The sequence below is a fragment of the Prionailurus viverrinus genome, chromosome E3, assembly GCF_022837055.1.
Source record: "Prionailurus viverrinus isolate Anna chromosome E3, UM_Priviv_1.0, whole genome shotgun sequence".
Lineage (NCBI taxonomy): Eukaryota > Metazoa > Chordata > Mammalia > Carnivora > Felidae > Prionailurus > Prionailurus viverrinus.
This window is the reverse complement of record NC_062576.1, coordinates 33,230,949-33,242,943: the sequence shown is the minus strand read 5'-3', so window position 1 is coordinate 33,242,943 and position 11,995 is coordinate 33,230,949. Positions and strand designations below refer to the sequence as shown.

Here is an 11,995-nt window from a genome sequence, read left to right as displayed (position 1 = left end):
GGAGACTCGATCCCTCACCCAGACCCCCCCTCACCACACCTCCAACACCAGCACAGACAGAATGGGGAAGGGAGGCCGAGGGGAGGGGGGTGCTCGGCGAGGCTCCAGCCTGGGGGGGAGGACGTCCCCCGAGACCTGGCGTTCTTGGTCTCTCGTCACATCACATCACAGCACATCGCCACGGTCTAGAAACATCCCACTGAACATGTTTGGATTTGAGCATGGCTGGATTTTTGGCTTTGTCGTCTCGCGACTTTTGGACGGGCAGGAGTTCTGGGTTCCAGCCTTCATCGTCTATTCTCTCTCTGATCTCAAGAATGCAAAAACTCTTCTCTCTCTCTCTCTTTTTTTTTTTTTTTTTTTGGCTTTTAAAGGAAACGATATGTTTGCTAGAAAAACCACACGCACACACACAATTGATTATATACAAAACGGTTATCTGAATGTGGATTCTGTACTGCGGTAAACGCCACGTAGCTCTGGGTGTCCTATTTGCGCTTCCTCAATATCAGGTACATGAGGCCGCTGATGAAGGTGAAGGCAAAGGCCACCCACGCCAGGATGAAGGAGTAGCCATATCTGCCGTCCGCGGTCAGCGAATACAGTTGCGCGTTGTTCTTGTGGATGTCTTCACGCCGGTCGGTATAAATGGAAGCTGCTATCATAACGCACAGGCCTGTCCAAAGAAAGCAAATAAACAGATCACGGACCACTGACACGGCGTGTACCAGCCCCCCGCGGGGACCGTGGCTGGAGAAGAAGATGCACGTAAGCTTCGATGACTGGGGAGTAGTTACTTTTGATCTTTTGGAAAGATCACAGCTAATGTTTTGCGACAGAATATTGCCGCCTACCCCGTGAACGCTTGACTTCGCACTTGTTGCTAGCCGGACCCGATTTTGTTCGGGTGGCTGTCGGCACGGCCCGGAGGGTGAGTCAGAACCGGTGTAAGCCAGGCGTCAGCCAGACAGCGAAGAGTTTAGGGTTTGTATGCCACTTACGATCTCTGTCGCAACTACTCAGCTTGGCCGCCGGAGCGTGGACGCAGCCACACTGTGCAAGTGAGTGGCCGGGGCTATGTTCCAGTAGAATGTTATTTAAAAAAAATTTTTTTTAACGTTTATTTATTTTTGAGACAGGGAGAGACAGAGCATGAACGGGGGAGGGTCAGAGAGAGGGAGACACAGAATCCGAAGCAGGCTTCAGGCTGTCAGCACAGAGCCCCATGCGGGGCTCAAACTCACGGACCGCGAGATCGTGACCTGAGCCAAAGTCGGCCGCTCAACCGACTGAGCCACCCAGGCGCCCCTAGAATGTTATTTATAAAAACAGGCAGCGAGGGGCGCCTGGGTGGCTCAGTCGGTTGGGCGGCCGACTTCGGCTCAGGTCACGATCTCGCGGTCCGTGAGTTCGAGCCCCGCGTGGGGCTCTGTGCTGACAGCTCGGAGCCTGGGGTCTGTTTCAGATTCTGGGTCTCCCTCTCTCTCTGCCTCTCCCCCTGCTCACACACTCTTTCTCTCTCAAAAATGAATGAGCATTTAAAAAAAGATTAAAAAAGAAAAAAACAGGCAGTGAGCCAGATTTGGCCCGTGGACCACTGTTTGCCAACCATCTCCCCCTCCCCTCCCCCACCCAGCAGTCCTATTCCTGTTTACTTGCTATACTTTATGGATCCATATGTGCCCCAGTTCTGGCCGCAGAAAAAGCCTTCAGTGAAAAATAGTACTCCCTGCAAAGAGACAGATAGGGAGGAGAATGCGTCTTCTGTTGCTGTACTTTCCCCTGTTACTGCTTTAGATACTGTGACATTAGGATGAATGTCTGGAGCTGCAGCAGCCTTTTGGGGGCCATGAGGAAGTCATCACTGACACTCTGAAGATGAAAAGCATCAAAGAACCGAGTGGAAGCTCTTGATGCTGCTGAGCTGCCAGGCCAACAATGGCTTCTTCCACCTTCAAGCTCTTTGTCATATAAAAAAAGTAAAGGTCTTTGTGGCTGAAGCCCTTGTTTATTGCCTTTCTCTCTTACTTGAAGCCAAAAGCCATCCTGACCGAATCACCAGCACACACAGACATTAGTGGCATCTTCCCTGGGGGAACCTTTGCCTCTCCCCTCAGTATCAAGACAGCACGTTCTAGATGCCAACTCCTACTTATCCTACAGATGCCAGCTCAAGACTTCATGTCCTGGGGACGCCTGCCCTGACCCTCCAACTAAATCCCAGACTCTGACGTATAGAAGGTTCCGCCGCAGCGTGGCGGCCGGCTTCTCCTTTCTAAGACCTCACCTGCCGCCGCTCCTGGCTCGCAGTCGTGGTGCAGTAGGGAGGGGAGCTTATTCCAGGAAGCCCGTCGCTCTACTTACATGACATGAGCTGGATGATGGAGGTTAACACGAACCTCTCTCCCTGCTTGAGGCGAAAGAGCTGGAGCACGAAGATCAGGAAGGCGATGCAGCAGAGAATGGTGGACAGGATCATGGTGGCCTGGACCGCCTGCACCGTGGAATAATCTGTGGGGAGGGGGCGAGAGAGCGTGACCGAGGACCGCAGACCCCCGGGGCCACGGTGACAGTGACAGCTCCCGAGAGAGGACGACAGGAGGTAAACGGACATTTGCACACTACGAGCACAAGAGCGGCCAGGTGTCCTCCCGGCATCCCCTCCCCCTCAGTGTCCATCTGTAGACTGGACCACATGATCCCCGACGTCCTTATCTGGAAAACGGAGCAAGAACCACCTGTTGTGTTTTTCCTCTTGGTCTGGGTATTGCCCCGAAATGCACGCCTCGTGGTTGGGGAATTTGTTTTTAAGTACAAACCCTCAGGTTCCAACCTGGCAGGTTCTGGTTCGAGCAGGATTAGAGGCCTCCAGAGGGATTCTTGGGGACGTGGGGCTCACGGGCCCAAGGGACCTTCAGAAAGTGCTCTGAGAACTGACTACTGAATACCCCCTAACTATAAGGGAATCAGCCTTATGACCGCTACTTAGGAGAAGAGAAAGGGAGGGTTCTCGGATCAGCCTTGGAGAGCCAGGCTCGGCAGAAGGAAGTCCCAGCAGAGAGAAGAGCTGGGCTTGGATGGAGGGCATCGCACGAAAGGACACAGCGGAAGCTGCACACTGCCAGTGTAGACAAGGAGTCAAGGGCACAGGCTGGAGCCACCTACGTGGTTCCCAGCTTCCCCCCCCCCCCCCCCCCCGCCCCCTGCCTTCAGGCAGGGCAAGCAGAAGGAATCCATCCATGTAAGGATTTTAGGGGGCGCTGCAAGCAGGGAGTCCCGCATAACGGCTGAACGTCATCACCAGGATGCAGCTAACACGGGTGAGGGGATGGTGGCCAAAGTTGCACGGGAAAACCTAACGACAAACCTTCTTCTTTTTCCCCAATTTTGCCTGAAACTGACTGGAGGAAAGCATAATTTGTAAGTACTTTTTTTTTTTTTTTTAAGTTTATTTCCTTCGAGAGAAAGAACAAGTCAGGGAAGGGCAGAGAGAGAAGGAGACAGAGGAACCCAAGCAGGCTCCATGCCGACGGCAAAGAGCCCGTGGCCGGGCTTGAACCCATAAACTGTGAGATCAGGGCCTGAGCTGAAGTCGGATGCTTAACTGACAGAGCCACCTGGGTGCCCCAACTTGGAAGTATCTAATGAAATGCTTAGAGCAGTGGCTCACGGTCCCTCCTGGCTGTACATCAGGAGTGCCATCCAAAGAGCACCCAGGCTCTCACCCCATTCCTTGCAGTGAGGAAAGAAGCCCGCCCCCCGCCCCCTGCCCACGAATACACACTGTCCAACTCCATTTGTATCAAGTCCCAACAGGCAGAGGGAACTCTAGTGACACAAGTCAGAAGTGGTTGCCCTCGGGACGGGGCTGGCGGGAAACGAGTGGAAAGGGGCCCAAGGGAACATTCTAGGGTGATGGGAAAGTTCTCTCTCTTGCATGGGCATATATAGCATTGGGAAAACTCTTTGAACTGAGCCCTTAAGAAGTATGCAGTTTCTGATTCGTAAATTACAGTTCCATGAAGCATAAAAATCCAGGGGGCACCTGGGTGGCTCAGTTGGTTGAGTGTCTGACTTCAGCTCAGGTCACGATCTCATGGTTCGGGGTGAACTAGGGATGGTGCAATTTGGGGCTGCCGTGGGCTGACTATGCCTCCTCCAAACTCCTCTATTGAAATCCTAACCCCCGATGGGATGGCGTTCGGATGTGGGACCTCTAGGAGGGAATCGGGCCGTGAGGGCGGAGCCCTCGTGAGCAGGATGCCCTCCTGAAGACACCCGGCAGCTTGCTGGGCTCTGGGCTCTCTGCTCTCCGCCTTGTGAGGACAGGGGAGAAGGTGGCTGTGCCCAAACCGGGAAAAGTGGCCTGACACCTCGCGAGAAACAGAAGCTCTGATGGGCCAAGAACCGGGGCGGCGGAGGGGAGGCGGCTTAGCTGGTTTCTGCACACCCCTCCTGTTTCCGGCCTGCACGGAGCACTGGGCCAGCCCCTTCCAAGTACCCCGAGAGCGCAGGAGGGGGTATGAAAGCAGCGAACAGGGGAGCCCTCCGCCTGAGCGTTCCTTTCTCGCTCGGTGTTTCTGTATCGGCTTCGCACTCACCCTTATAGCTGGCATCGATTTCTGTACAGTTTGTGTTGTTGACGCACACTCTCCAGACGTCTGCAAAAAACTCTTCTCCTACCCACCAGGCCTGGAACACAAAGCAGAAACACAGGGGAGGGCGGTCGGTTAATCACGAAAGCATTGACTTCTACCCAGGTGCGAGGCACAGCGGGAAATAAATATTCGGGACGGGACCAGCGCTTCTCAGTCTGCAGGGTGCATGTGGGGCCCCTGGGAATCAGGTTAAAATGCAGATTCTGGGGGCGCCTGAGTGGCTCAGTGGGTTGAGTGTCCGACTTCGGCTCAGGTCATGATCTCACGGTTCGTGGGTTCCAGCCCCACGTCGGGCTCTGTGCTGACAGCTCAGAGCCTGGCACCTGCTTCAGATTCTGGGTCTCCCTCTCTCTGTGTCCCTCCTGTGCTCACACTCTGTCTCTCTCCCGAAAAAATAAGTAAACATTTTTAAAAAATTAGAAAATTGCAGATTCTGATTCGAGAGGTCTGGGGTGGGGCTGGGATTCTGCACATCCAACAGGCTCCCAAGCGAGGTCCGTGCTGTTGGGCTGCTTTTCAGCAGGGAATGAGGCTCATCTGGCAATAACAAGAGCTCATAGTGGCAGATCCATACGAACTATAGGGGCGACGTCAGGGGGCAGCCAGAAAGGCTGAAATCCAGGGGCAAAGGCTGTTGTGGAGGAGACGAGCAGGCCAAATTCTGCTTTCGGCCCAAATGCTTTCTTCCTCTCTGTGCCTTCTACAGCTCCCCGCCCCCAGTGGGCCCTTCTTCTGTCTTCTATCCATCCAAAGACTGGAATACCCCCCTCTCCTATCTGTCCAGTCATCATTCACCGAGCTCCCATGTGCCAGCTACATGCCAACAGTAATTCCTAACTCATAATGACCACCGTGACTTACCAACTGGCCAAAAAAAGCCTGTCCGTGTCTTCTTGGTAAGTGCCACAGCACTACAAATACCCACGGTGCCCCAAAGGACTAGCTGGTGCTGTGGCTGAGGGCTCTTCTGCCCTTCATGTCTGTCTATCCCTCTCATGACGTTTGCGACCCTTTCGGGATCTCAAAGGGGAAGTTGCAAAGCACAGAGAAAGGGGATTCTAAAAGAACACTCACTACCATTTATGTCACAGAGGCCCGAACCCTTTAAGCCACAGCATCACTGTGATCTCTGCCCTGGCCCCGCAGAGCAACTCCTCGAGACCCTTCTGGAACCCAGACTGATCACTGCAATCACCTCCCTGCCAGGATCCAGGGTCAGGAAGGGCTCCAATCCCAGTCCCGCCACTGAGTGCAGGTGAGCTGAGCACAGGTGTCCAACTGCCCGGAGGCCCAGCTCCCTCATCATAAAACCGTGTCAGAAGAGGACCCGTATCGTAGGCTTGAGGTGAGGACCAAATGGGTGGGTGCATGTATAAGGGCCTAGCGCAGGACCCGGCCAGGGTGAGCGCTAAGGGGCAGGCGGTGTGATAATCTAGGTTCCTATATGATGATCAATCAACAGGAGTCCTCGATGTCGGCAGCATCGGTGGCCACGCGGAAGGCGCACCCGTGGCTTGCTAAGCTGTGTTTCTGACTCTAAATGCTTCTGAGTTTGAAATGATCAGGATTGAAGCCAGGCCCGTGGGGCTAAGTGCGGGCCAGGAGGACCTCTGGTACCAAGCTTCATTTCCTGCTAGGAGACCTATTAGTCTTTACCGATGGGTGGTTTCTCAAATGCATCCCTGCTATACGGCCGCAGGCTGGATATGAAAGTAAGAGTTCAATGTTTCCGGGGGCACGGGCAGCAGGAAAGTTCCAAGCGTGAGCTCTGCCAGGGAAGGCATGACTGGGGGGGTCTAGCAACAGGGTTCCTGACTTGTAAGGTGTTAAAGGCAGGAGGGGCAGAAATCACCTGGGATGGGTCACCTGGGGGATCTAGGGCAGTGGGCCTCCACTGAGGGTGGTTTTGCCCGCCTGGGGACATTTGGCAATGTCCAAGGACGTTTGGTTGTCACAAAATAGCATCTAGTGGTTGGAGACCAAAGATACTGCTAAGTACCCTACATGACACAGGACGGCCCCACAGCAAAGAATGGTCCGGCCCTGGAATGGCACAGTGTGGGGGTTAAGAAATTTACCCAGTGGAGGGATGAATTCAAGTGAATTCAAGGAAAGAGCTTCCTACACCCAAGGCATCACACCAGGCATGTGGGGGATCAGGGACAAGAAGATCCAGGTGCCTGTGCATCCAGACCTAACCATGAGATGCTCTGAACCTCCACACTTGGCCGAGTCCCGAGGCCTGAGCTGAGAGGGGCATGTCTCACGGGGGAGGACAAGCCCGTATCCTAATCGCCTTGGGCAAGTTCTCAATCCTGCTTCTACAGACTGTAGGATCCGGGGGCTCTGGGACGGTCGGAAAGAAAGGGAACTTACATTGTCAATGGTGGCGATGAACAGCAACGCTGCAGAGGTGATGTGGAAGACAATGATGAAAGCCAGGAGCACCAACATTTTCACAGCGCACGGTGGGGCGAGGGGGTGCGTTTAAAGTCCAGGGAGAGAGAGAGAGATGCTAAAGGGGGCGAGAGAGAGAGAGAAATACACGTGTCAACGGCAGAGCAAAATTAAGCAAAAAATAGGCAGTTTTTAGTGGGGGTTTTAGCAAATCAAAAACAGCTCTTCTCAGGGTGCCTGGCTGGCTCACTAGGTTAAGTGTCTGCCTTCGGCTCAGGTCGTGATCTCGCGTTTTGTGAGTTTGAGCCCTGCGTCGGGCTCTGTGCTGACACCTCAGAGCCCAGAGCCTGCTTCGGATTCTGTGTCCCCCTCTCTCTCCGCCCCTCCCCTGCCTGTGCTCTCTCTCTCTCTCAAAAATAAATAAACATTACAAAGTTAAAAAAACAAAAACCCAGCTCTTCTCTCATCTTTCCTTCCCTGTATAGACCTAAGTCTGGCATGAGGAGCTGCTCCGTGTTGCATCCAAATGCCAAATATCCCTTGTGGAAGTCGGGTGAGGACCGATTAAAATCGCTAACTCAGAAAAGCGCGCACCTCTTCAAAGCAGCACACTATGGGCGCCGGGGCAGGAATGAGCGGCTCTATGTGTGCCAAAATGCTGTTCCCTGAGCCCCCACCCACCAGGCAATGGTGGCAATGCCCTGGGAGGCTCACAGCTCCCAGGAAGCTGGAGGTCTGAGTATTCATGATCACAGCAATGGTGCTTAGCAGAGCCAAAGTGATCCCAACGCGAACGTATTTCCTAACGATCTGACCATTTATAAAATTAATCCCCACTCAAACACCCCTCCTCTTAACATCCATCCCTATGTGAACATCTAACCACAAAATGGAAACATGGTGGATGGTAGACAGCTGCGACGGATTCATTTTCCTCTGGGCCTGACAGGACTACATTTCCCAGCCTCCTTTGCAGTTAGGTTGGAGCCTTGTGACTAACTCTGGCCAATGGGCTGTAAGCAACCCTGGAGCGCATTTCCGGGCTGAAGAGGAGGTGTGCGTCCTCCCACATCCCTCCCCCATGAAGTGGCCGGGATGGTGCAGCCACCACTCGTTGAAGCCTCACGCTCTGGACAGATACTGTGATTGACGAAGAAGCCTTTGGATGTTAAACCACTGAGATCTCAGGCTAAACTTTTTACTCTGGCTGGACAGTCTGCATACTCCGCCATAGGAAGCGACAGCAAAGTGAAATTGGAACTCTTGCCGAAGAGCTAGGGTTGTAGCAAGTGGATGAAAGTGATACTGGAGAGCTGCTCAAAAGCACCAAAGGCATTCGTCCCCGGGGGCTTGTCTTTTCTGACCATGCTCTCTCACTCACGGGACTCATCATTCCCTCATGGGGGGCAGAGGCTCGTGGGCTCACACGGGGGGACTCCCCAAGACCTAGGACTCCCTAACAATGAGCCAGGAGCCGCGGCTCCAGAGTTCGGCCTGCGCGGTCCCAGCGGCGATTCTGCGCATCATCGCTCGGGAAGAATCCGTGAACCAGCTCAGAAATTCTTCCAATTCTTGTTAAAAGGACAAATACTCCTTTGTTTACGCCTGCATCATTTTTAGCCGCCATCGTAGGCTGCCTCCAAACAGATGTGTTTCTGACCCTTACCAGAAAGCCAACCTAATCAGGCAGGGCCATAAATGCCAGGGGATAATGGACTTAATATATTATCCAGTTCAGATGACACAAAAGCATATGGAAACATAACTAAAACTTTCCAGAAGAGGGGAGAAAGCCTCTAACTCTGGTTTCTCCGAAGTGTGGAATTCAAATGCTATAGGGCATGGTTTGGGTTGATACGTTGATTGATAGGTCATTAAATAACACTGAACCACGAAGTAAGAAGGTCCCCACTCCAATCCTTCTGAGTCCACCAAGGAAAAAGACCCAGTTCGGTGTTAGCCTGTCTCAAACACTTGCCTTTTTTTTTTTTTTTACAAAAAGAATAAGCAGAACTTTGGGTAGGTCATAGAGTGTAGCCAGAATTTAAGAATTTAAAAGGTTCTTTTCATAAGTAACACTATTTACAGTAGTAATATGAAATATCCTTTTAAAACAAATTTGAAGTTTTTTAAAAAAAGTTTATTTTGAGAGACAGGGAGAGAGAGAGAGAGAGAAGCAGAGAGGGAGAGAGAGAGAATCTCAAGCAGGCTCCGCACCATCAGCATGGAGCCTGAGGCAGGGTTTTATCCCATGGGCTGTGAGATGGTGACCTGAGCCCATCCCCAGAGTCAGAAGCTTAACTGACTGAGCCACCCAGGCGCCCCAAAACAAATCTGAAGTTTCAAAAGTGAATCATTTAAGAAAAATATTATGTAAATAAAAGGACGGGAGGTCTTCAGTGTTAGCAAAAAGCCTGAGGGTGGTTCTAGAACGCCTAATGTCTGGAAGGCACTGCTTTAACACTTGGGAGTGAGTTCGGTTGGAATTCCAGACATTATGAAGGAGCTCCCGCAGAGAAGACGCTAAGTTTTTACAAAATGTCTTGAGTCCAGTGTAAGACCAAGATCTAGGGGCAGACAAGGGTGGCTACAGATTGGTTTGAACTGTTAGGTGTCCAGGAAAATTCGGGAATAGAGAAGTAAATGCAACCTACTTAGGGCTCCCCCACGATGACGCCTGGATCTCCCATAAAAGCAAAATGGGACAAAAAGAACTTGTGGACCTGACACACGGCAAGTGACCTCACCACAGGCTTTGGAAGAAACCATTCATAAGTAGGAGAGATCCCAGGAACCTTTAAAGAAGGGCCCTTCACTCCTGCACCTTTACGTCAAGGGTCCCTTTACCACTATCTCTGAGGCCAGGCTCCTACTTCCTCTCCTTCAGGGAACCCCTCTTCCCATTTTCCTCTGTGTCCTTCCAGAAATAGTTATGTGGGAACACTTATTCCACACTCTTCCGGTTTCCGTGTGGAGGGAGTTGCACCTGGGTGACACTTCCGGCCTCCTGCTCCGCCCCTCACCCGCTCCTCTGCTCCTGATTGGAGGGGGCATCCAGCGCCCACCTTCCGGATTGGTGGAGCTCAGGGCGCGCTTTGCGGTGCTTTGCTCTTCCCCACACCTCCCCCCTACCCAGGGGAGCGGGAGTGTCTGCTCCCCTCGAGCCCCACTTTCCCTTCACCGAGAGGGGAGCTGGGTGTGGAGTCGGGAGTCCATTCTCCAGCCTAGTTTCCCCACCACTAATCATTCTCTTCGGGCGCGCAGGATTCCACCTCGTCGTTGGCATGGCCGCCTGGTGTTGGGCTGTGTGGCTGAAGCCAGTCTGCTCAACTGGTTCCCTGCTGATGGCCATTCAGGTCCTTTCCGGACGTCCTGCTATTTCACGCCAGACTGCCCAGGGATATCCTTACACTTATTTCCTTTTCTTTTTAATATTTTATTTTTAAGCGATCTCTATACCCGGTGTGGGGCTCACACAACCCTGAGATGCAGGGGTGCAGTCTCCACCAACTGAGCCAGCCGGGCGCCCCCTTACGCTGCTCTCCGCGGAGTCCTAGAAGTGGGGGTGCTGCGTCAAAGGGTACGTGCAGGCAGTGGATTTCACTGTTAATTTTTTTTGCTCAGTTGACCATACTGGACACTTAGTGCTGTGCCATACTCCATCTTCAAAGTTGACCTACTGGACCCACAGCTGTGCAGAGTCCCGTGTGGGCGCAGAAGCCTCGATGCCACGTCTTTGACTTATTACCACCCTTAGTTCCCAGGGGAGTGTAATTCTGGCCAGCACAGACCAGCCTCTGGCATCCCCTGGGCCCTCCCTTCCCAGCGGTGCTCTCCTCGTGACACGCACCCATCTTTCACCCCAGCACGGGGTCTCCGTGCACCCTCTCTGGAGATACTGAAGGAGAGACAAACCTCCCGGGGCTGGGGGCTGCATGAAGGCCAGCCCACCAAACCCAAGGTGGCACCGAATTTATCCTTGCCATTCACAGAGATTTATTTTCCCTCCAAAAAATGCCCTACTGAATGCCGATGCCTCTTGCTTTCCCTATTCTTGCGGCCTTCAGTGCTCTAGCGGGCTGGCCTGGTCTCATTTTTCTGGAGGAGAGTTCCCTGGAGGACAGCCTCCTTTCCGCCCTCAGCTGGCTCTCCCTCGCATTGTCTAGGTCTCAATTCCCACAGCCCATCCTCAGAGAAGCTCCCAGATTACCCGATGAGCACCTATGCCCCCTCTGGTACTGTCTATCCTGTCCCCCCATTCATTTTCTTCCGAGGACTTTCACGGCCTCAGGGTACCTCATTTTGTTCACTTGTTTATTATCTATCTGTCTATCTATCTATTATCTATCTGTTTATGGCTGTGCCCGGTGCACGGAAAGCTATCTGCTATCATTTGTAGCTCTAAAAATGCGTAACTATGAATGTTCTCAGAAAACTCAAAGCCCTGATCGCCCAGAGGCAGGAACCGAGACCAGGAACGGAGGCCACGGCTTGTTCCGATCCCACAGGGAAGCAGGAGCAAGGTCAGGTCTGGAGGGTGTCCTGGCCCCCACTCCAGGTGCCCTTGTGAGCTCAGTGGGAGACCCCTTGGAGGACGGGGGACAGGTTTCCAATGTCCACAAGCATTTTCCAGTAGCCGCTGCCACGTGCCAGCATGGCTTTCTCCAGGCAGGAGGGCAGGCCACGGTGTACTTCCCTTTGGCGGATTCTCCAGCCACTGATCGGGACGCTCCGAAAGGTGGGAGGCTGTACGGGTGAGCTTTTCAAGTCCCAGTCTAGAAATCAAAGTCTTAGCACTTGCAGAACTTCTCAAAAAATATGTTTTGATCTGTATAATACAGGTGATGACAAGGAAAAAAAAAAAACACAAAAGATAATAGGATCAAAGGCGTGTGATGAAAAACCACAGCCTCTGCCCTGCCCTGCTCCCGGTCTCCGGA

The 11,995-nt window shown here is 52.9% G+C and overlaps 1 protein-coding gene across 2 annotated transcripts in view; it reads right to left on the bottom strand.

Annotated features, from left to right (window-relative positions):
* Nucleotides 1–311: 311 nt before the first annotated feature.
* The window catches only part of EMP2 (epithelial membrane protein 2), a 30,193-nt gene continuing 18,509 nt past the window's right edge, over nt 312–11,995 (bottom strand). Inside the window, exons 1-5 of one of the 2 annotated variants that reach the window (XM_047839384.1) lie at nt 7,939–7,959; nt 7,035–7,173; nt 4,602–4,692; nt 2,365–2,511; nt 312–676 (exon numbers count right to left, since the gene is read on the bottom strand). In XM_047839384.1, the coding sequence (XP_047695340.1) occupies nt 489–676; nt 2,365–2,511; nt 4,602–4,692; nt 7,035–7,112 (504 nt within the window). In that variant the 5' untranslated portion in view covers nt 7,113–7,173; nt 7,939–7,959 and the 3' untranslated portion in view covers nt 312–488. Of the gene's footprint in view, nt 677–2,364; nt 2,512–4,601; nt 4,693–7,034; nt 7,174–7,938; nt 7,960–11,995 lie in introns of those variants that run through there. The other variant, XM_047839383.1, reaches the window with a different exon arrangement.